The following is a 21249-nucleotide window of genomic DNA, read 5'->3' on the forward strand; positions in this document are numbered from 1 at the left end:
TGGGTTCAATCCCTGGTCGGGGAGCTAAGATCCCACAAGCTGCATGGCGCGGCCAAAAAAAGAAGAGATGAACCTTCAGAAAAAGGTTTTCTAGGATATTTTCAAATACTAATTGGCTTGAACATCACTAATCTGTCCAGGAAAAAAAATTCTGCAAAACAAAACCAAATTTACACTAAAAGTATGTCCTAGTTTTATCATGCTGAACTATATGAAAAAGTGGTTCACCACATACCTGAGGAAGTTAGCCAGCTTTCTGGTCCAGTATATTTGTGTTCTTTGCTGGGTGGTAACCACTGAAGCTTTGGCAATGGAACTCGTGATCTGGCTGAAGTGTGATGCACTACATAATAGTTCAATAGTTTAAGGGGAATGAAAACAAACCAAGATCCAGTTTTCTCTGACATTTATGAATGAAATCTTCCCCTTAATAAGGCACAGGGAGATGATCCATAGATTGTTATATACGACAGTAAGGTTTTTGAAAATTCAGATACGGGCAACAAAAGTATAGAGATTTTGGAACCTGATTTTAAAATGCACTTGAAAATGTTAAGTTGATGACTGTTTTTAGTGATAGCTTTCAATGCAAATGTGAAACCTTTAAAATAAAATTAATAAAAACCAAATTACATTCTTTATTTAAAAACAACCTGTTTTAGATGTGGCAAAACAGCTTATTAAAAACTTGTCTAAGAAATACCCAGATCGAATTACAAAAGAGAAATGAAAAAAGGAGTTCCTTGATAGCTTTTTGCTCAGCTAACTACCCTGTAAATCGGAAATGAATAAACACTTTTTGATTTGCTAATGTCCAAAAAATGCACAAAGTAATATCAGTTAAAAGCTGCATGCAACATCTTGGTCACTTTTACTGTAACTAATGAATAATATTACTTAAAACACATTCAATTAATGTGGAACATGAGAGAATTTAGCTGAACAGTAGGTTGCAATGTAGCTGGGACTGTGGGAAAAGAACAGATAATGAAGAGAAAGCTCTGCTAGAATTACAGTAACATTTCAGTATGTACTAATGTACTTATCACTTCCACAGATAATTAAGAAGTCATTTAAAAAATGAATAATCTTGGTGAGTGGTTTTGGTTTACATCTCAGAAAATAAGAGGTTAGAAAAATTACAAAATAAGCAGCATTATTAATATGCCTCATTTCTGCTCTGGAGGGGCTTGTTCCAGAAGGACAGGTTAGCTTGAGCTAATGAAACTCTTGTCCATTGTTGAGGGCTCCACTAAACAAGTTTATTGTTATCTTAGGAGTGACATGTTAGAAAAATTATCCTTTAAATGGTTATCGTGGCATCTCAACTTGTTTCTTCATTTCTCTTCCTATGACAACTATCTACTTTCCTCACATAATAAGAAATGTCAAGGAATTTCCCAGATGGAGTTCTTGAGGCTTAAAGGGGAAAATGTAGGGAGCCAGTTTCAACAGTGGCATACTTGTCCATCCTTTAAATAAAACCTGTGGCGTACTTGTCTATGTTTTTAATAAAAAATAGAAGTGCTCCAGAAATAACTTCAATCACACCTAAGTATTGGGGCATTACGGCTGTTTCATATTAGACCCAAATAGGCCTAACAGTTCAGGCCTGAGCTAGTTACAGAGACTGCTGCCATATGCGACAGGAACATAATAGCCAGTTAAAAGGGCCCTAAGGAGGTTCCTCCCTGTTTTGTAACGGTGAGTTTAAGGAATCCTGACCTAACCGGTGAATTCTCTAGAATCTGTGTTTCCATCCTAAAATGTCCAAGATTCTGAGGTCTTCCGTAAATCTGGTTGTTCCTCTGACTTTTATATCCCTTATGTGACAAAACTCTTCCCTTTCTCCCTTTTGCTTTCTTAACAGCCCTCGTCTTTCCTATCTTCCCAATTCTGTCTGAGAAAAGAATAGACGTTTTAGCTACTTATTTAGACCAGCTGTACCAAATGCCATGAGACCATTTGAGCTCCACCATATTGGGATTTCATGGAACTTTCCCTAATTGTCAGTGTAGTACTGCCGGTTCTATTTCCCTTCTGTATGTTTTTTAAAAGAGCAGTCATGTTTAAAATTGTGAAATACGATGCATCGCCTCTTCTCCCAGCCTCTAGAACAGTGATAAATTTCAGAGCACGCTCAGCGGAATTGGATTGTATTATGCACAGTACACATGTTCATCACCAAACGGTACTCGCTGGAATATATGCAAGTAGAAGGAATTGCTGAGACTTCAAAACCCCAGTTCTGCACAACTGATTTTATTAGCCAATGTATACCAAAGATGGGTGGCAAAAGAAGTGTTATTTTTGAAGTTTTCTTTCACCACTGAAGCCCTGTGCTGTTATAGACTGTGGGTTTCCAGTCTTTTGATTAAGCCTTGCCAGTCGTGTGCTGCTGTAACATCAAAGTGACCGCTCTGCACCCTGTCGCCTCCTCCGGCAGGCAGCCGTCCTGGTCTCGGAGCGTGGGGTCGGCGCCGGACTGGAGCAGCAGCTCGACAATGTCCAAAAACTCACAGGCAGCAGCTGACAGGAAAATCGACAAATACGAAAACCAAGTTACCATGAGACAGACAGTACTAGACTTCAGCAGGAAAGGCAAGTGCTGAGCAATAAGGAATCCTGAACAGTGGGCGACGGGACAGTGGCCGGGGGCGATGAGACCTTGTAACGGAACTGCGCCGTGACGGTGGGTTTGCCAGTGTTAGGAAAATCAAATTTGCCTCTGTGGCTGCCCAGAAGCTAACAAACAAATACATTTTTTTAAATTGTGAGGCTTTTTGGACTCTATTCTTCAGGATGGGATGAAGGGAAGGAACAAAAGTAGTTTAAGTATTTCATTTACTTCGATCAAAATGATAGGTTTGTAGGCTAAGTCAAAAGGCTCAAAATATTGTAAATGTCAAAGGAAAGATTTTGTTTTGTCTTTGAAGAGGGAATAAGTGGGTAACTAACTGAACTTTAAAATTCGTAAATGAAGAAAGAAAAAAAGGTGGCCTAGTAATCAGACCATCCCTCTAAAGCAGCCTTAAAAAAAATGGCACCAATCACACAAGACACAGGAAGAGGAAAGGGACCTACAGATATCAAGACTTATTATGAAGATGGTATGGTCTTGCCCCCAGGATGGACAAACAGACCAAAGGGCTAGAAGAGAGAGCCATCCATTCTTTTGCACATGTACAGAAACTTGATTGTGACAATGCTGGCATTGAAGGTCAGCGAGGAAACAAAGCTCCATTAATTAGATGGCACGGAGACAACTGGGCTGAAGTCAAAAATAGGCATTTCACACAAGATAAAACATAAATAGCAACAAACATATGAAAAGATGAGCAACCACATTAGTAATCACGGAAGTAAAAATTAAAACCAGGAGATACCATTTCACACCCACTAGATAATTGAAAACTAAAAACTGAGACAATACCAAGTGTGGAGGAGGCCTGGAGCAAGGGAAACTCCCCTCTGCACTGTGGAGAGTGTACACTGTGCATCACTTTGGACAACAAGGTGGCATTACACGTTAAACCTAAACAAATGCCTACCCTTGGACCCAGCAATTCTACTCCTAGTTATACTCTCTAGAAACCTTTGCATGTGTTCTCCAGGAGATATCTGCAAGAATGTACGTCTAGTAGCCCTGTTTGTGATAGACCCCAAATGTAGACAACTCAAATGCCCATTAAGAATAACATGTAAAAATAAAATATTGTTTACATATACAATGAAATCCCTTACCAAAATGAAAACTAATGACCTATAGCGTCATATAACATGAGTTTATCTCTAGAACATAATGTTGAAGGGAAAAAGCAAATTAGAAGAATACATACAGTATGTTTCCATTTAAACACAATTTTAAAAACAGGCAAGACTAAACACCATTGTTCAGAGACACAAATACGAAGTGAAACTCTAAGGGAAAATAGTGGTATGAAATTTGGGATAGTGCTAATCTGGGGTGGGGGGTGGTATAGGGAAGGCCGTATAATTGGATAGGCACACACACAGGGGGTTTCAAAGATACTGGCAATGTTCTCTTTCTTAAACTACGTGGTAGGTATACAATTTTTTAAAGGTACATTTAAAATTCTTCATATACATTTTATATACAATTTTGTAGTGTGATATATTACACAACAGCAACAACAAAAGGTTTTTAAAAGAAAGGGAGAGCAAGAAGGGTAAGTAGTTTGATTCAATGAGTATTTTACTGAATACATACCATAACAGTCCTATCAAGGATACAGGTAAGATTCCTGCTCTGAGGAACTTAGAAGGATGAATAAACACTGTGGCAGGCGGGGACACACACACACACACACACACACACACACACACACACACACACACACACCTGCAAAGGTGAGGGGGATGGGGGAGAGGAGGAGGAAGCTAAGGAATCAGGAAAAATACTACAAGTAGGTGGTATGACAACACCTTTGAGTAGGTCCTCAAAGCTGAGCTTTGAGGACAGAGTAAAATTCCAGGTAAACTTAGAAGAAAAGGCATTGCAGAGTGACAAAACAACATTAAGAGAAGCAGGAGAGCATAGGGAATGCTGAGAGAACTGTCTGCTGGCTCAGAGAAGCAATATAGAGGGTCAAAAGCAGAGACTGGATTTAAGTTAAAGTATACAAAGTCTTGAAAGCCATACTAAGAAGTCTGGCATTTATGAGGAGGGGACCTCCTCATAATTTGATAATTTGACCTCTGTGTTAGGATGATAATTCTAGAGTGACTTGGAGAACCTAGGCATTTGTGGCAGGTAGACCAGTTAAGGGACTGTGGTAGTCCTTTTAGGGGGCTTGAAATTAGCTAGTGTTGGCAGGAGTATAAAGAAGGGACTGATAAATAAATGCTGGAGAGGGTGTGGAGAGAAGGGAACCCTCTTGCACTGTTGGTGGGAATGTAAATTGATACAGCCACTATGGAGAACAGTATGGAGGTTCCTTAAAAAACTAAAAATAGAACTACCATACAACCCAGCAATACCACTGCTGGGCATATACCCTGAGAAAACCGTAATTCAAAAAGAGTCACGTACCACAATGTTCATTGCAGCTCTATTTACAATAGCCAGGACATGGAAGCAACCTATAAAGATGTGGCACGTATATAAAATGGAATATTACTCAGCCATAAAAAGAAACGAAATTGAGTTCTTTGTAGTGAGGTGGATGGACGTAGAGACTGTCATAGAGGGTGAAGTAAGTCAGAAAGAGAAAAACAAATACCGTATGCTAACACATATATATGGAATCTAAAAAAAAAAAAATGGTTCTGAAGAACCTAGGGGCAGGACAGGAATAAAGACGCAGACACAGAGAATGGACTTGAGGACACGGGGAGGGGGAGGGGTAAGCTGGGACAAAGTGAGAGAATGGCATGGACATATATACACTACCAAATGTAAAATAGATAGCTAGTGGGAAGCAGCTGCATAGCACAGGGAGATCAGCTCAGTGCTTTGTGACCACCTGGAGGGGTGGGATAAGGAGGGTGGGAGGGAGATGCAAGAGGGAGGAGATTTGGGGATATATGTATATGTATAGCTGATTCACTTTGTTATAAAGCAGAAACTAACACACCATTGTAAAGCAATTATACTCCAATAAAGATGTTAAAAAAAAAAAAAGACAATCCTGAAGGGAAAAAAAAAGAAAAAAGAAGGGACTGAATAAGAGAGCCACTGAAATTCAGGTAGGACATAGCAAAGTACGGATGTACCTTTTTTTAAAAAAAATGTTTGTGAACACTAAATTTAATAATTAACGAAACTGATATAATGTCATATTTGTAGACACCTAGCTAAACATTTAATTATTTATATTTTGCAATTTTCTTTTTTCTGTAGCAAAGATATTTTGTTTCAGATTTCAAGTACTTTTATAGGTTTTTGAAAAGCTCTTAGGCCCAAGGCCTGTGATCGTAATGTTTACTGAATAAAACAGCCTGAGTATTTCTACACTTGATAAAATTACTGATAAATCTGATTATATAGAAACCTAAAACTGATAAATTTGAACACAAATTTAAAATAGCTATAGCACACACACAAAAATACTATATACAAAAGTAAACCATAAACTGGGAAACATATTCACCTACATAACACAGATAAGAGCTAATATCCTTAATATTAAAACAAAAAAAAAACTTTAACAAATCAATCCGAAAGAACAATGGGCAAAAGAATTAGAAGCAAAGATGACTTATGTTTCTAGTCTTGGAGAACACATAGATGCTGGTGACATCTCTAAAATAAGGAACCAGAAGAAGGAAGAGCAAAAGTTTTTGGAGGGGAACAGAAGCAGAAAATTATGGAGGGGTAGAAATAATACTGTTTGGGACATGATAAATATGTGGTACTAGGGGATATCTATATTGATAAGCTCAGCAGGGAGGTAAAATTTGAATCGGAAAAAAAAAACAAAACAACCCTCTCACCCCATACACACTACTATCTCCATTTTTACTGTACTGTGTGACTTTCTGAAGACATATGTTTTGGGCTCAGGATTTTTAGCAATTTTTCTGGATACTCTTATTAAATATATTTATATTACATGATCACTCTGGCCAAAGAGCTACCTACCTAAGGTGGTTTCCCTTACCATACTGGAGAAATCCATTTGAAGGAGACATACAGATTATTGAAAATTCCTAATGGTGTCCTTACCAGTAGACACATTTATGTGGTTGGGAAATAAAAAGCTTAAGAGGCGAAGACTGTTAATGCCCGTTATTAAATTTTCACTTGTAATTTTTACTACAATTTACATTCATCCACTTTGGTTTTCATTGTTGATCACTGAGCATGTTTTATTAATTATTATTTTACATGATCTCTACTGGGTTTTCTTCTCCCTATAAACAGGCTTTAAGACTTTACTAGCTCTTTTCTTTATTTTAATTAATTTATTTATTCTTGGCTGTGTTGGGTCTTCGTTGCTGCACGCGGGCTTTCTCTAGTTGTGGTGAGCAGGGGCTACTCTTCGTTGTGTGCGGGCTTCTCACTGCAGTGGCTTCTCTTGTTGCACAGCATGGGCTCTAGGCGCACAGGCTTCAGTAGTTGTGGCTCGTGGGCTCTCGAGTGCAGGCTCGGTAGTTGTGGCTCACGGGCTTAGTTGCTCTGTGGCATGTGGGATCTTCCCAGACCAGGGCTCAAACCCATGTCCCCTGCAGTGGCAGGTGGATTCTTAATCACTGCGCCACCAGGGAAGCCCCACCAGCTCTTTAAAAGCACCATTATCAAGCTTACTTATAATGACTGTCCTTTGCCACACCTGGCCTTCTCTCTCCACCAGGCTTTCACTAGACTCTACTGCAGTGAGCCTGCATCAGAATCACCTGGAGGGCTTGTTGGACCACAGACTGCAGGGTGCCACCCCCGCAGTTTCTGATTGGTAGGTTTGGAGCAGGACTGAGAATTTACATTTCCTAACAGGTTCCCAGGTGATGCTGATACTGATGATCTGGGACCTCACTTTGAGACTCAGGGCTCTACCAGCGTGCTTCCTGCCTCATACTATTTGTCAATTTTCACAGCTAGAGCCACTTAACTCACACGTATTGATAATGCCCCACACAGGTAAGAAGGAACACAGGCCTCTCATTGGTTCAGTACGACGTAACTTTACGTCGGATGTGACGTGGGTAGCAGAGCTGAGCTTTTGCTGAGTTTCCCAGCTCCCGTACTTCATTGTCTCCTGGATTCCTTGCTGAACATGCTATTTCCTCTGGCACTAGGACGCTTTGATTTCCCTTGCTCCGTTCCTTCTGGAAGCTGAAGATGAGCAGGTAAGTTCACTTCCCACATCTGGGAATCTACCTGATTGCCTTCTGGACATTTGTGACGGTGTTGGTTTGCCTGCGCTGATTTCTTTCCATTGCTTGTTGTTCAGACTTTGAAGTTTGCCTTTTCTGTGCCAGTGAGTCTAGTGTCCTGGGTCTGGCGTTCCAGGCCTGACTTCAAATACCCCAGGCTACCTTCTTCTCTGCTTTTCAAACAGTTGAACAATGTTGTCGTTATTTCTATGACTGCTGCACATTCTTTCCCTATCCTGATTTCTATATGTATTTCCAGACCCCTCAATGCCGGGATCCATCTTCCTAATGCTCTGAGACTCAGGGCTGGTTTGGTCTTTTTCCTCTATGAATGATTACTTTTCTGGTAAGATCATGAACCTTGGCTGGAAGGTTTTAATGCCACCTACATGCATGACTTAGATCCTAGTAAGTCAACTCTGTTTTTTCCTTTTTAAAACCTGTGTCAAGGAGGTCTATGGGCTTGCCATGCAAAGTGTACTCTGAGGATCAGTGGCTTTCAGCGTATTAGGGGAGCTTGTTAGAAATGCAGAGCTTCAGGCCTCACCACAGATGCACTGAGTCAGAATCCATGGTGTAACAAGAGCCACAGGTGATTTTCATGCACATTGTAAAGAACTGACGTGTGGTATAGTGCCTATAGGATGAACTGCTCCCACCTGAGACTAATTATTATGACTCTCAACCTTACCAATCACTACTTTTTCCAACTTCCTTATTGCTACTGATGTAATTTTACAAACCTGTGTTGGGTGAGTTCCCTGATGACAATGTGAACTATGACCTACAACCCATGATTCTGTAGGAACCCAGAGTCTCTCTGTGTATATCTCACATTTGTTGTTTCTTAGTATATCTTTTGCACAAGGCCTTTTCAACTATGTCAACATACTAAAGGAATACTGGCTTTTTGCCATGATCTGATGTGGGCTCAGACGACAGGCAGCCTGAGGGTCCAGGGCGGATAAGTACCACTCAAGTTCAACAATAAATTTTAGGTGCTTAATGTAATGCTGGCCCACAGTAGGTGACCATCCAAATATCTCTCATCAGTATTTACTATGGAGAAGGTGTTGAAAGTAGATCAGGCTGAGTGAACTAACCCCACCCCACGGCTTTGGTGGTGGGTGGGGCCAGCAGTACTGGTCTGGACAGTCACCACTGAATGGCCTTGTTGCCAGAAACCCATCCCTGAAGGAGCAGGACTCCAGCCAGTGACCTAGTCCACAAGTCAGGTCCAACCATTGCAGGGGGGTGGGGCTAGTAAGATATATATGGAGTGTCAGAACCTCAGTCAAGAATGCCTACATTCAGAATAGGGATACAGCTCCAAAACGAGGAAACTGCCACATTAACCTGGAGACCCAGGTGGACAGGCCCTTATTCGTAAGTAGTGCCATAGAAAGAACATGGATTCTAGAATCCATCTGGGTTTGTGTGACCTTGAGTAACTATCCTCAGATGGTCTTCCTAGGCAAATGAAAATGCATGTCCAGGGTCTAATAGAGGACTCAAATAGTAGATGCTTATTAAATGGTAGTTACTTTTATGTTTATTATAGAGGGAATCATATTCTTATGTGAGCCTATGGACCTCAAGGCTGCTCCAGGTTCTTTGAATTCTGATCTGCCTGGTTGGAGGGTTGGGTAGCTAGTATAGTACCTCGTTCAGCATTTGGGCAGAAGGAAACACACATGCTCAAAGCACAAGTGCTTAGCTAGGTACATTGGAGGACTTTTTTTTCCCTTTCCTCTTCTATTCTCTTCTCTTGTGATTTGATGACTAACTTTAGAGTTGTGTTTGGATTCTTTTTTCTTTTATTTGTGTGTATCTATGGTAGATTTTCGGTTTGTGGTTACCATGAGGTTTTGATATAGCAGTCTATATATAAGCAAGATTGTTTTAAGTTGCTGGTCTTTTAATTTCAAATGCATTTCCAATATCCTGTATTTGTACTATCCTCTTCTCACAATTGCTGGTTTTGATATCATATTTGTGTGTGGATGATCTCCTACCTTTACAGTATGTTCGCCTTTACTGGTGAGCTTTCCCATTTGTAATTTTTTTTCTAGTTGTGACCCTTTCTTTTTCATCTAGAGAAGTTTCTTTAGCATTTGTTGCAAAGCTGGCCTGGTGGTGCTAAATTCTCTTAGCTTTTGCTAGTCTGTAAAGCTTTTGATTTCTCCATCAAATCTAAATGAGAGCCTTGCTGGGTATTCTTAGTTGTAGATTTTTCTCTTTTATCACTTTAAATGTATCATGCCACTCCCTTCTGGCCTGCAGAGTTTCTGCTGAAAAATCTGCTGCTAGCCTTATGGGAGTCTCCTTGTATGTTATTTATTGCTTTTCCCTTGTTGCTCTTAATATTTTGTCTTTAATTTTTGTCAATTTGATTACTATGTGTCTTGGTGTGTTAATCCTTGGCTTAATCCTGTATGGGACTCTCTCTGTGCTTCCTGGACTTGGGTGACAGTTTCCTTTCCCATGTTAGGGCAGTTTTCAGCTATTACCTCTTCAAATACCTTCTCAGGCCCTTTCTCTCTTTCTCCTTCTGAGACCCCTATAATGTGACTGGTAGTGCATGTGATGTCCCAGAGGTCTCTTAAACTGTCCTCATTCCTTTTCATTTTTTCTTTATCCTGTTCCATGGCAATGATTTCCACCATTCTGTCTTCAGCTCACTGATTCGTTCTTCTGCCTCATTTATTCTCCTATTGATTCCTTCTAATGTATTTTTCATCTCATTACTGTATTCGTCAACTCTGGTTGGTTGTTCTTTATATTTTCTCTTTGCTAAGAACTTCTTGGTCTATGCATCCATTCTTTTCCTGAGTTCTTGGATCATCTTTATGATCATTACTTGGAACTCTTTCTCGGGTAGATTGCCTATCTCCACTTCACTTAGTTGTCCTTCTGGGGTTTTATCTTGTTACTTCGTCTGCAGCATATTCCTTTGCTGTCTCATGTTGTTTAAATTTCTCTTTGTATTTTTGTTTCTGTGGTAGGTTAGTTACACTTCTTGACCTTGGAGAAGTGGTCCTCGTCCTAGCAGTGCATGCCCCTCTCATCACTCAGGGGCAGGGACCAGCTGTCCCCGGGGTAGGCTCTGACCTGAGCTTAGGGACTCCGTTCCGCAGGCTGTAGGGTCGTAGTTTCCCGGCGTCTGTCCCCTGGCGGGCGAGGCTGGTCTGCAGGCTTGCGCAGGCTTGCTGGCCGGAGGGACTGGTACCTGTCCACTGACGGGTGGAGCTGGGTCTTGGCCCTCTGGTGGGCAGGGCCACGTCAAGGGACCTATCTAGAGGTGGCTGTGTGCTCAGGAAGTCTTAGGCAACCTATTTGCTGATGGTTGGGGCTGTGTTCCTGCCCTGTTGGTTGTCTGGCCTGAGACGTCCCAGAACTGGAGCCTACAGGCGGTTGGGTGGGGCCAGGCCTCGGTGCTTATGACCCAGGCAAGATGTCTGCCTTCAATGAGAGTTCATGTAGATGACGCTCTCCAGTATTTCTGCCACCGCCACCAGTGTCCATGTTCCCAGGGTGAGCTACAGCTGCCCCCCCACCCCCACCTCCCCAGGAGACCCACCAAGACCAGCAGGTAGGCCTGGCCTGGGCTCCTACAGAGTCACTGCTTTTGCCCTGGGTCCTGGTGTATGTGAGACCTTGTGTGCACCCTCCAAGAGTGGAGTCTCTGTTTCCCCCAGTCCTGTGCAGCTCTTGCAATCAAGCCCCTCTGGCCTTCAAAGACAGGTACTCTGGGGGTTCCTCCACCCGATGCCAGACCCCTAGGCTGGGAAGCCTGATGTGGGGCTCAGAACTCACTCCTGTGGGAGAACTTCTGCGATATAATTATTCTCCAGTTTGTGGGTCACCCACCTGGGTGCTTTGGGAATTGTTTATATCACGAGTTCGCCCCTCCTACTGTTTTGTTGTGGTTTTTTTCTTTGTGTCTTTGGATGTAGAATATCTTTTTTGGTAGGTTCCAGTCTTTTTTATCAATGGCTGTTCAGCAGTTAGTTGTGATTTTGGTGTGCGTGTGAGAAGAGGTGAGCTCAAGGTCCTTCTACTCTGCCATCTTGTTCGTCCCAGATTCTTCATCCACTTTGGATTGTGCCAGTTAACATACAGAGCAAGATTCCCTGGTTTTTCTCCCTTTTTAAAAAAATTGAAGTAATATTCATTCTTCTTAAAAATTTGAATTCTGGCAAATGTGTCTACTTGTGTAGCTACCATTACAATAGAGACATAAGACATGTCCATAACCCCCAAAAGTTCCTTCTGGCCTCTCTGCAGCCAATCCTCTTACCCCCACCCACTGCCCCTGGCAACCACTGATCTGATTTCTGTCCTTAGGTTTTGCCTTTTCCAGAAATGGAAATCATACAGCCTATAGTCTTCTGTGTCTGGCTTCTTTCATTGAGCATGATGCTTTTGAGATCCATCCATGTTGCTGCAGGTATGAGTAGTTCTTTCCCTTTTATTGCTGAGTAGTATTCCATTGTATAAAGGTATGTAGGCATCTGGCTTGTGTTCAGTTTTTGGCCATTATAAATAAGATCCTATGAACACCTGGATACATGTCTTTGTATGGCTCTTTTACGTTTTCACATCTTTTGGGTAAATATCTAGAGTGGGACTGCTGAGCCACATGGCAAGTGAATATTAAACTTGAATAAGAAACTACCAAACTTCCAAAGTTTGTATTCCCACCAGTATGTATGAATTCTAGTTGCCCTGTATCCTTGTCAGCAGTTGTTATTATCGTTAAAATTCTTTTTAGCTATTCTAGTCAGGTCTCTAGTACCTATAGTATAGGTACTATATAGTATAGTCAGGTCTTCTTATTGTGGTTTTTAATTTACATTTCCCTAGTGTCTAATGATGAACATCTTTTTATGTACTTATTTGCCAATCATCTACCATTGGTGAGTTATCCAAATCTTTTGTCCACTTATTAATTGGGGTGTCTTTTCAATAAAGTTAGAATTATTCTTTATATATTCTTGGATATGTTTTTTTCCAAATATGTTTTATAAATATTTTTTCCCACTCTGTGTCTTGTCTTTTATTAACAGTATCTTTTGAAGGGTAAAATTTTTAAATTTTGAATGAAGTCCAATTTATTTTTTTTCTTTTATGTTTTGTGCTTTTTGTGTCCTATATAAGAAGTCTTTGTCTATCTCAAGATCACAAAAATTTCCTTCCACATTTTCTTCTAGTTCTTTATATTTTAGCTCTTATGTATAGGTCTCTGATCCATTTCAGGGTAATTTTTGTGGAGGGTATGAGAAAAGGGTTGAGGCTTTTCTTCCCTCCAGTATGTATGTGTATATCCAACTGTTACAGCACCATTTGTTAAATAGATATCCTTTCCTCCATTGACTTACCTTGGCACTTCTGTCAAAAATCAATTACCCATGTGTGGTTTGGTCTATTTCTAGGTTATTTATCTTGTTTCATTGATCTATACACCTCACCCTACACCAATATCACACTGTTTTGATTTCTGTATCTTTATAGTAAGTTTGTAGTAAGTAATAATACATTGGTCAAAAAAAAAATCAAAGAAATTAAATTATTTTGAACTAAATGAAAATGAAAACACAACTTATCAAAATTTGTGGGATGCATCAAAAGCAGTGCTTAGAGGGAAATTTATAGCATTGAATGCATGTATTAGAAAAGAAGAAAGATATAAAATCAATAATCTAAGTTCCCACCTTAGGAAACTGGAAAAAGAAGAGCAAATTAAATCCAAAGTAAGCAGGAAAAAAAAAAAAAAAAGGAATTACAACAGAAATCAATGAAGTTGAAAACAGGAAATCAATAGAGAAAATCAATAAAATCAAAAGGTAGTTCTTTGAAAAGATCAATAAAATCAATCAGCCTCTAGCCAAGTTAAATAAGAAAAGAGAGGACACAAATTACTAATATCAGAAATGAAAGAGGGGATATTACTACAGGTCCAATAGACATTAAAAGGATATAAAGGAATACTACAAACAATTCTATGCCTACAAATATGATAATCTACATGAGATGGACCAATTCCTTGAAAGACACAATTTGCCAAAATTCACACAAGAAAAAATATACATTCTGAATAGGCCTGTAACTAGTAAAGAAATCGAATAAATGATTAATAACCTTCCAAACTAGAAAGTACCAGGCCTATGTGGGTTCACTGGTGAATTCTACTAAACATTTAAAGAAGAAATTATACCAGATCTCTACAATCTCTTTCAGAAGGCAGAAGTAGAGAGAATATTTCCTAAATCATTCTATGAGGCCACCATTACTCTAATAACAAAAACCAGACAAAAACATTATAAGAAAGGGGAAAAAAACTACAGACTGATCTCTCTCGTGGACATAAACACAAAACCCTCAACAAAATATTAGCAAATTGAACTCAACAATGAATAAAAAGAATTATACACCACAGCCAAGTGGGATTTATCCCAGGTGGGCAAGGCTGGTTCAACGCTTGAAAATCAATTAATATAATCCATTGTATCAATAGGCAAAAAAATAAAATCACATGATCAATAGATGTAGAAAAGTAACTTGACAAAATCTAACACTCATTTGTGATTAAAAAAAACCTCTCAGTTAACTAGAAATTGAGGGGAACTTCCTCGACTTGAGAAGTTCTCAGCTATTTCTTTAAATAAACTTTCTTCTCCGTTCTCCTTCTATTGCCCTGCTGGGATACCTATTATCCTAATGGTGCCCCTCCTGAAAGAGTGAGATAGCTCTTGCAGAATTTCCTCATTTTTTAATACTATTTCTCTTCCTTCTACTTGTATAAATTCTAGATTTCTATCTTTGAGCTCTCTAATTCTCTCTTCTATGTGGTCTGCTCTGTTTCCAATGTTTTGTTTTGTTTTGTTAAACATTTATTTACTTTTGGCTGCATTGGGTCTTAGCTGCGGCACGCGGGCTCTTCGTTGCGGTTTGCAGGCTTCTCTCTAGTTGTGGCATGTGGGCTCTCTAGTTGTGGTGCAGGCTCCAGAGCATGTGGGCTCTGTAGTTGTGGTGCACAGGCTCCAGAGTGTGTGGGCTCTGTAGCTGCAGCATGCAGGCTCTTTAGTTGTGGTGTGTGGGCTTAGTTGACCCGCGGCATGTGGGATCTTAGTTCCCCGACCAGGGATTGAACCCACATCCCCTGCATTGGAAGGCGGACTCTCAACCACTGGACCACCAGGGAAGTCCCCTTTCACTGCTTTCTAATGCATTCTTTATCTCATTTATTGAGTTCTTCAGCTCCAAAACTTGTTTGGTTCTTTTTTAGAGTTTAAATCTCTTTGGCAAAGTATTACTTCTGTTCATTCATTTTATTCCTGAGCTCACTGAACTGCCTTTCTGAATTTTCTTGTTGTTTGCTGAGTTTCTTCATGTTCACTATTTTGAATTCTCTATCAGTTAGATCACAATATTCCATGACTTTAAGTTTGGTTTCTGGAGAATTGTCATTTTCTTTCTGTGGTAGTGTTACTCTAGTTCTTCATGGTGCTTGATGAGTTGTTCCTCTGCCAGCACATCTGAAGTAGCAACAGGTTAGAAATCAGAGGCTTTCTGTTTTCCAGTAGGTGGCACTATAGCATAAGTTTCTGGTTTCTCTTACCTGAGCTGCCTCTTGTTACATTTGAGAGTTAGCACTTTCTACCCTGTACTGCCCATAACATGTGGCCCCCTGCCCACATTATCAGTTCTTGCATCTCTGGGGTCACTGGTGCCTTGCTTCTGCCAGTGTTGCTGGCATCACCACCTGGTGTACCAGGATGGTGGGCTCTCCCTTGTGTCTGGGATCCCCTGAGTCACAGGCTCTGCCACTGCATGGGGAGAGTAAGGGAAGGGGGGAAGCAGGAGTTGTGAGGGCACCTCTTCCATGTCTGGTATTATAAGGTTAGTGGGCTCTGCTGCTGCAGATTCGGGGGGAGGGGGCAGGTGGCTGGAATGGTGGGCACATCAGTGGCTGGAGGGATGGGGTCCCAGGCCCCACTACTGCTGTTGCCCAGTTGCCTGTGGCCGCAGGTGTTGCTGCAGCTGGAGTCATGTGCACTGCCTCCCCGGCTGCTACTGGGTTCTCTGGGGCTGTGGGCTCAGCTGCTGTGGTGGGAAGGCCAGGACTACAGGTACCACCTCCACTGTTTCCTTGGTTCTGCCTCCTATATGTGTTCCAGTCCACTGACCTTTAGATGTACAGATGTGTGGAATTCTCTAGCATCCTGGTGTGTTGGGCAGAGGCACCTTTGAGTTATGTTGAGTTGAGTTATGAATGTTTTACTGGTTGCAGATTGAAAGGGAGAGACAAAGGTAGCTTTTCACTCCACTATGTTGCTGACGTCACTCCTTGGGAACTTCCTCAATGTGATAAAGAACATCTACAAAAAGCCTATAGCTAAAATCATACTGGTGAGAAACTCAAAGCTTTCACACTAAGATCGGGTATAAGGCAAGGATATCCCTTCTCACCACTCCTTTTGAACACTGTACTGGAAGTTCTAGGTAATGCAATAAGACATGAAAAGGAAATAAAAGATATACAGATTAGGGAGGAAGAAATAAAACTGTCTTTGTTTGCAGATGACATGATAGTCCATGTGGAAAATCCAAAAGAACTGACAAAAAAACTCCTGGAACAAATAAGCAATTATAGCAATGTCACAGAATATAATGTTAATGTACAAAAGTCAATTGCTTTCCAGCAATGGACAAGTGGAATTTGAAATTAAAAACATAATACCATTTACATTAGCACCCCCAAAATGAAATACTGAGGTATAAATCTAACATGATTTTTACAAGATCTATATGAGAAAAACTATAAAGCTCAGAACAAAATCAACAAAGTAAATAAATGGAGAGATATTCCACATTCATGGATAGGAAGATTCAGTACTGTCAAGATGATGTCAGTTCTTCCCAACCAAAATCCCAGCAAGTCAGGCTGTGGATATCAACAAACTGTACAGTTTATATGGAGAGGCAAAAGATCCAGAAGAGCCAAGACAATATTGAAGGAGAAGAACAAAGCTGGAAGACAGACACTGTCTGACTTCAAGACTTATGATAAAGCTATAATAATTAAGACAGTATGGTATTGGCAAAAGAATAGAAAAACAGATCAATGGAACAGAACAGAGAGCCCAGAAACAGACCAACATAAATACTGGATATAAATATCATGGAGTAAGTCTCTCTAGGAAGGCAGTAAAGGGTGCTGGGACCCTTCCTTTCCCTTAATGCACTAGCTAGAACTTCCAGTACAATGTTGAATCAAAGTGGAGAGAGTGGACATCTCTGCCTTGTTCCCAGTCAGAAGGAAAGCATTCAGCATTTTACCATTAAGGATGATGTTAGCTACTGATTTCTTCAGGCTGAAGAAGTTCCCTCTATTCCTATTTTGCTCTGTTTTTTTTGTTGTTGTTGTTCTGTTTTTGTTTTTTGTTGTTTTTTCCAAATCATGAAGGAGGTTGAATTTTTCAATGGCTTTTTCTACATATATGGAGATAATCACGTTTTATTTTTGGTTTTGATTTGTCTGATATGGTGAAATACAATGATTTTCAGCTGCTGAACCAACCTTAGATTCCTGGGATAAACACATTTGGTTATAATTACCCTTTTTGTATATTGCTATTTTCAATTTGCTAACATTTTATTAAAGATTTTTTGCATCTATATTCATGAGACTTATCAGCCTGTAGTTTTCTTTTCCTCTAGGGTCTTCTTCTGGTTTTGGTATTAGGGTAATGTTAGTCTCATAGAACTAGTTTGGCAGTATTCCCTCCCTTATTTTCTGGAAGAGTTTGTGTGTAGAACTGGTATTATTTCTTCCTTAAATATTTAGTAGAATTCACAATGAAGCAATCAGGGCCTGGAGATTTTGTTGTGGGAAAGTTTTCAGTAACAAATTCTCAATCTCTTCAATAGATATAGGGCTATCTAGGTTCTCTATTTCTTTTTGAGAAAATGTTGTTAGTTTGTGTCTTTAGGAAGTGTGTCCATTTACTCTAAGTTATCTAATTTATTGGTAAAAAGTTAATGTTCCCTTATTTGCTTCATAATATCTGTAGGATCTGTGTTGATGACTCCCTTTCATTTCTGAAATTGTTAATTTGTTTTTCCTCTTCTAAATTGGTCTGGCTAGAGGTCTATCAGTTTTATTGACCTTTTTAAAGGTTTTCAATGCTTTCATTGATTTTTGGTTTTCTATTTCAATGATTTCTGCTCTGATCTTTATTTTTATTAGAATGCTTATCTTGAGCTTACTTTGCTTTTCTTTTTCAAAAAATTTTCAAGGTAGAATCTTAGATCGTTGATTTGAGACCTTTCTTAATAAAAGATCCAATTTTCCTCTAAGCACTGTTTTAGCTGCATCTCACAACTTTTGGTGGGGTGTTTTCATTTCATTCAATTCAAAATATTTTCTTATTTCTCTTGGAATTTCTTCTTTGACCTATGAGTTATTTAGAAGTGTGTTGAAATTTCATACAATTAGGGATTTTCCAGATACATATCTGTTATTGATTTCTAATTTAATTCTGTGGTGGTCACAGAGCAAACTTTGTATGACTTCTTTTATGCTTAAGGTTAGTTTTATGGCCTAGAATATGGTCTATCTTGGTAAATGTTCCATGTGTACTTGAAACAATGTATATTGTGTATATTAGGTGTAATGTTCTATAAATGTCAATTAGGTCAAGTTGGTTGATAGTATGGTTCAAGTCTTTCAAATCCTTGCTGAATTTTTATCTACTTGCTCTATCAATTACTCATTTATTGCTTGAAAAGGGCTGTTTTTTCCTTGCTTTCTTGAATGCAGAATATTGTGTGTAGGAGGACAGTGGATGCTGAAGTAAATAATACTATTTACACCCAGAAATGGGCATGCCTTTTCTTCTGTCATGCCATTAGTATGGGTGTTGAGTCAATCTAGTCAGCTGTTGAACCGGGTTTGGTTTTGTTGTTACTATGGATAACCTCAGCACATCACACACTTAAATTCCTCCAGCTGTGGGCTGCTGCTACCTTATGGTTAGTGTGAGGCCTGGGTGCCAGAGGGTTTTTTTTTTAGAATTCTCACTCCACCCTCAGCTTTCAGTAGTCTCCGCACATCTACCACAGAGGGAGTCTCTGTACTTTTTCTCCTCATCCATTGATAAGACTGCTACTGCTTATTACTCAGAGTGAGGCTCATGGTGAGAGTGGGATAGAGTTCTTTGTCCTTTTAGTCTAGTCTCAGTCTTAGGCCCTCAGTGGTGGCAATTTCTCAGTGTTCTTGCATCCTCCTTGCCCCCCAAATGTCAGCCAAATTCTGCCTTGTGTGAGAGAAAACATGTCTTGAGTGGGAAATCCCTGTCCAGCCCCCAGGGGCAAGAGATCTCTGCTTTGTGTCAGCACAGGATCTAGAGCCCAGGGGCTCCCTGTCCCGCCACAGTGGCAGACAGGGTTTGCTTTCACTCCTCCAAAGGCAGTGGATATCTGCCTAGGCCCAGGGACAGGAGGAGAGAATAGAAGAGCTTTCAGCTTTTCCACCAGTGGCTTAAGGATTTTTCTTTGTATGAAATAAGGGTCTAGGGAAATGGCACGATTTCATGCCTGCGTGCCACTGAGGAGGGATCTCTCTGTTCTCAGTTTGTCTTACAGCACCCAGTTAATGAAAAAAAGTACATGAGTGAAAAGTCTTCTTGGGTCTGAGGCTCCCAGTTATTCTAAAATGTCATACTAGCTCACCTTAAGAATTTGTTAATTTTAGCTGTTTTCTTCTTATCTGCTTTTATGGTGGCTGCCTCTTCCTCAGGCGCTCTATCAAAGGTGAAACAGTTGGTGTATCTTATAGGGGCTTGGCATTCTTTGAAATTTGGTTTACTTTGCTGACACGCAACTTCTACTGTCTGATGGGTTTAAGAAAAGTTACGATTTTGTAGATTATCTAGCATTTTCTTCTTGCTAGTGTGGGAGCAATGTTCTGTTGCAGTTTTCTCTGTCTTAAGTGGAAGCAGAACTCTCCAGGAGTTTGGTCTTAAATGATTTAGTAGTGACATTTCTTCTTTTGCACTTTGTTGGTACTCATGTAAAGATAAAAGAATTTCTTTCTATGGCTCCCTCGTCTGTCTCCTCTCCCCTGGTGGGTGCTTTCAGCTCAGGGCTCCCTGGCTATATGCTGTGAAGTGGGCATAGAGCCAACAGCCAAAACCAGGTTGTGATAAGTTACAAATTTGCGACAGCTTTGGTGATTCTTTATATTATCCATCCTGACAGACTTAGGTACCAAACTCTAATTTATAATAGCAAAGACTCAGAGGTGGTTCTAAGGGAACAGTGGTGGAAGGCAGAAATTTTTCTGAGCTAAAATCAGACCATCTGGCAACCCTATCTCTCTGCCTTTAGTGGGATTTCTTAGAAGGCTACTAGAATTATAAATGTTAAATTAATATTTGAATAAGTGAATAGAGAGTAGGAGAAAATGGTACAGAAAGGCAAATTTGCCTATTCTTATCCTGGGACAGGTGTTAATGGGCTGAGATCATGTTTTGGGGTATGCCTTAGATAGGGAGGAAGGCAGAGACAGGATATATTTACCAATAAACTGTTTAGGATTATAACATCCCTTTGAGAGTTTAAAATCATCTCCCAAAATAATGAACATTTTTTTAAAATTAATTAATTAATTAATTAATTAATTTATGGCTGTGTTGGGTCTTCGTTTCTGTGCGAGGGCTTTCTCCAGTTGCGGCAAGCGGGGGCCACTCTTCATCGCAGTGCGCGGGCCTCTCACTATCGTGGCCTCTCTTGTTGCGGAGCACAGCCTCCAGACGCGCAGGCTCAGCAATTGTGGCTCACGAGCTCAGTCGCTCCGTGGCATGTGGGATCTTCCCAGACCAGGGCTCGAACCCGTGTCCCCTGCATTGGCAGGCAGATTCTCAACCACTGCGCCACCAGGGAAGCCCTGAACATTTTTATTTTACATTTTTGAAAGGTTTTACCATGAATCACTGTACACCAAGTTAGATTCCAGTGGAAGACAGTCTCAAGTTAGATTCCAATGGAAGACAGTCTCTTAGGAAACATAACAAAGTTAAAGACACATTGCCTAGTATCAAGTAGCTGTGAAAGAGGATATTTATCCTGCATAAAACTAGCTACGTGACATTTATATTTTAAGGAATAATCATTTAACATTTTTGCCACAGCTATCAGTCTCAACTTATTGTGAGAAACACTTGGTTAGGTTTTAAAATTGGAACTTTTAAAGCAGTATCAGAGGAATAAATTTCCCAGTGTATAAATCTGTGATACATGGTAATAACTACCATGGTCTGTCAGATCACACTTTAGCTCAAATCTAACCCAACACTTGAGACTGCTGAGCATGAAGATCAAGGCTAAGTAGCTGTGTACTATGGCTGA

At 40.2% G+C, this 21249-nt stretch overlaps 1 protein-coding gene across 1 annotated transcript in view; it reads right to left on the reverse strand.

Annotated features, from left to right (window-relative positions):
* Nucleotides 1-620: 620 nt before the first annotated feature.
* Nucleotides 621-21249, reverse strand: part of ACBD6 (acyl-CoA binding domain containing 6) — a 230342-nt gene continuing 209713 nt past the window's right edge. Inside the window, exon 8 of the mRNA XM_036855805.1 lies at nt 621-2529. Coding sequence (XP_036711700.1) covers nt 2375-2529 — 155 coding nt within the window. The 3' untranslated portion in view covers nt 621-2374. The remainder of the gene's footprint in view (nt 2530-21249) is intronic.

The sequence above is a fragment of the Balaenoptera musculus genome, chromosome 1, assembly GCF_009873245.2.
Source record: "Balaenoptera musculus isolate JJ_BM4_2016_0621 chromosome 1, mBalMus1.pri.v3, whole genome shotgun sequence".
Classification (NCBI taxonomy): domain Eukaryota; kingdom Metazoa; phylum Chordata; class Mammalia; order Artiodactyla; family Balaenopteridae; genus Balaenoptera; species Balaenoptera musculus.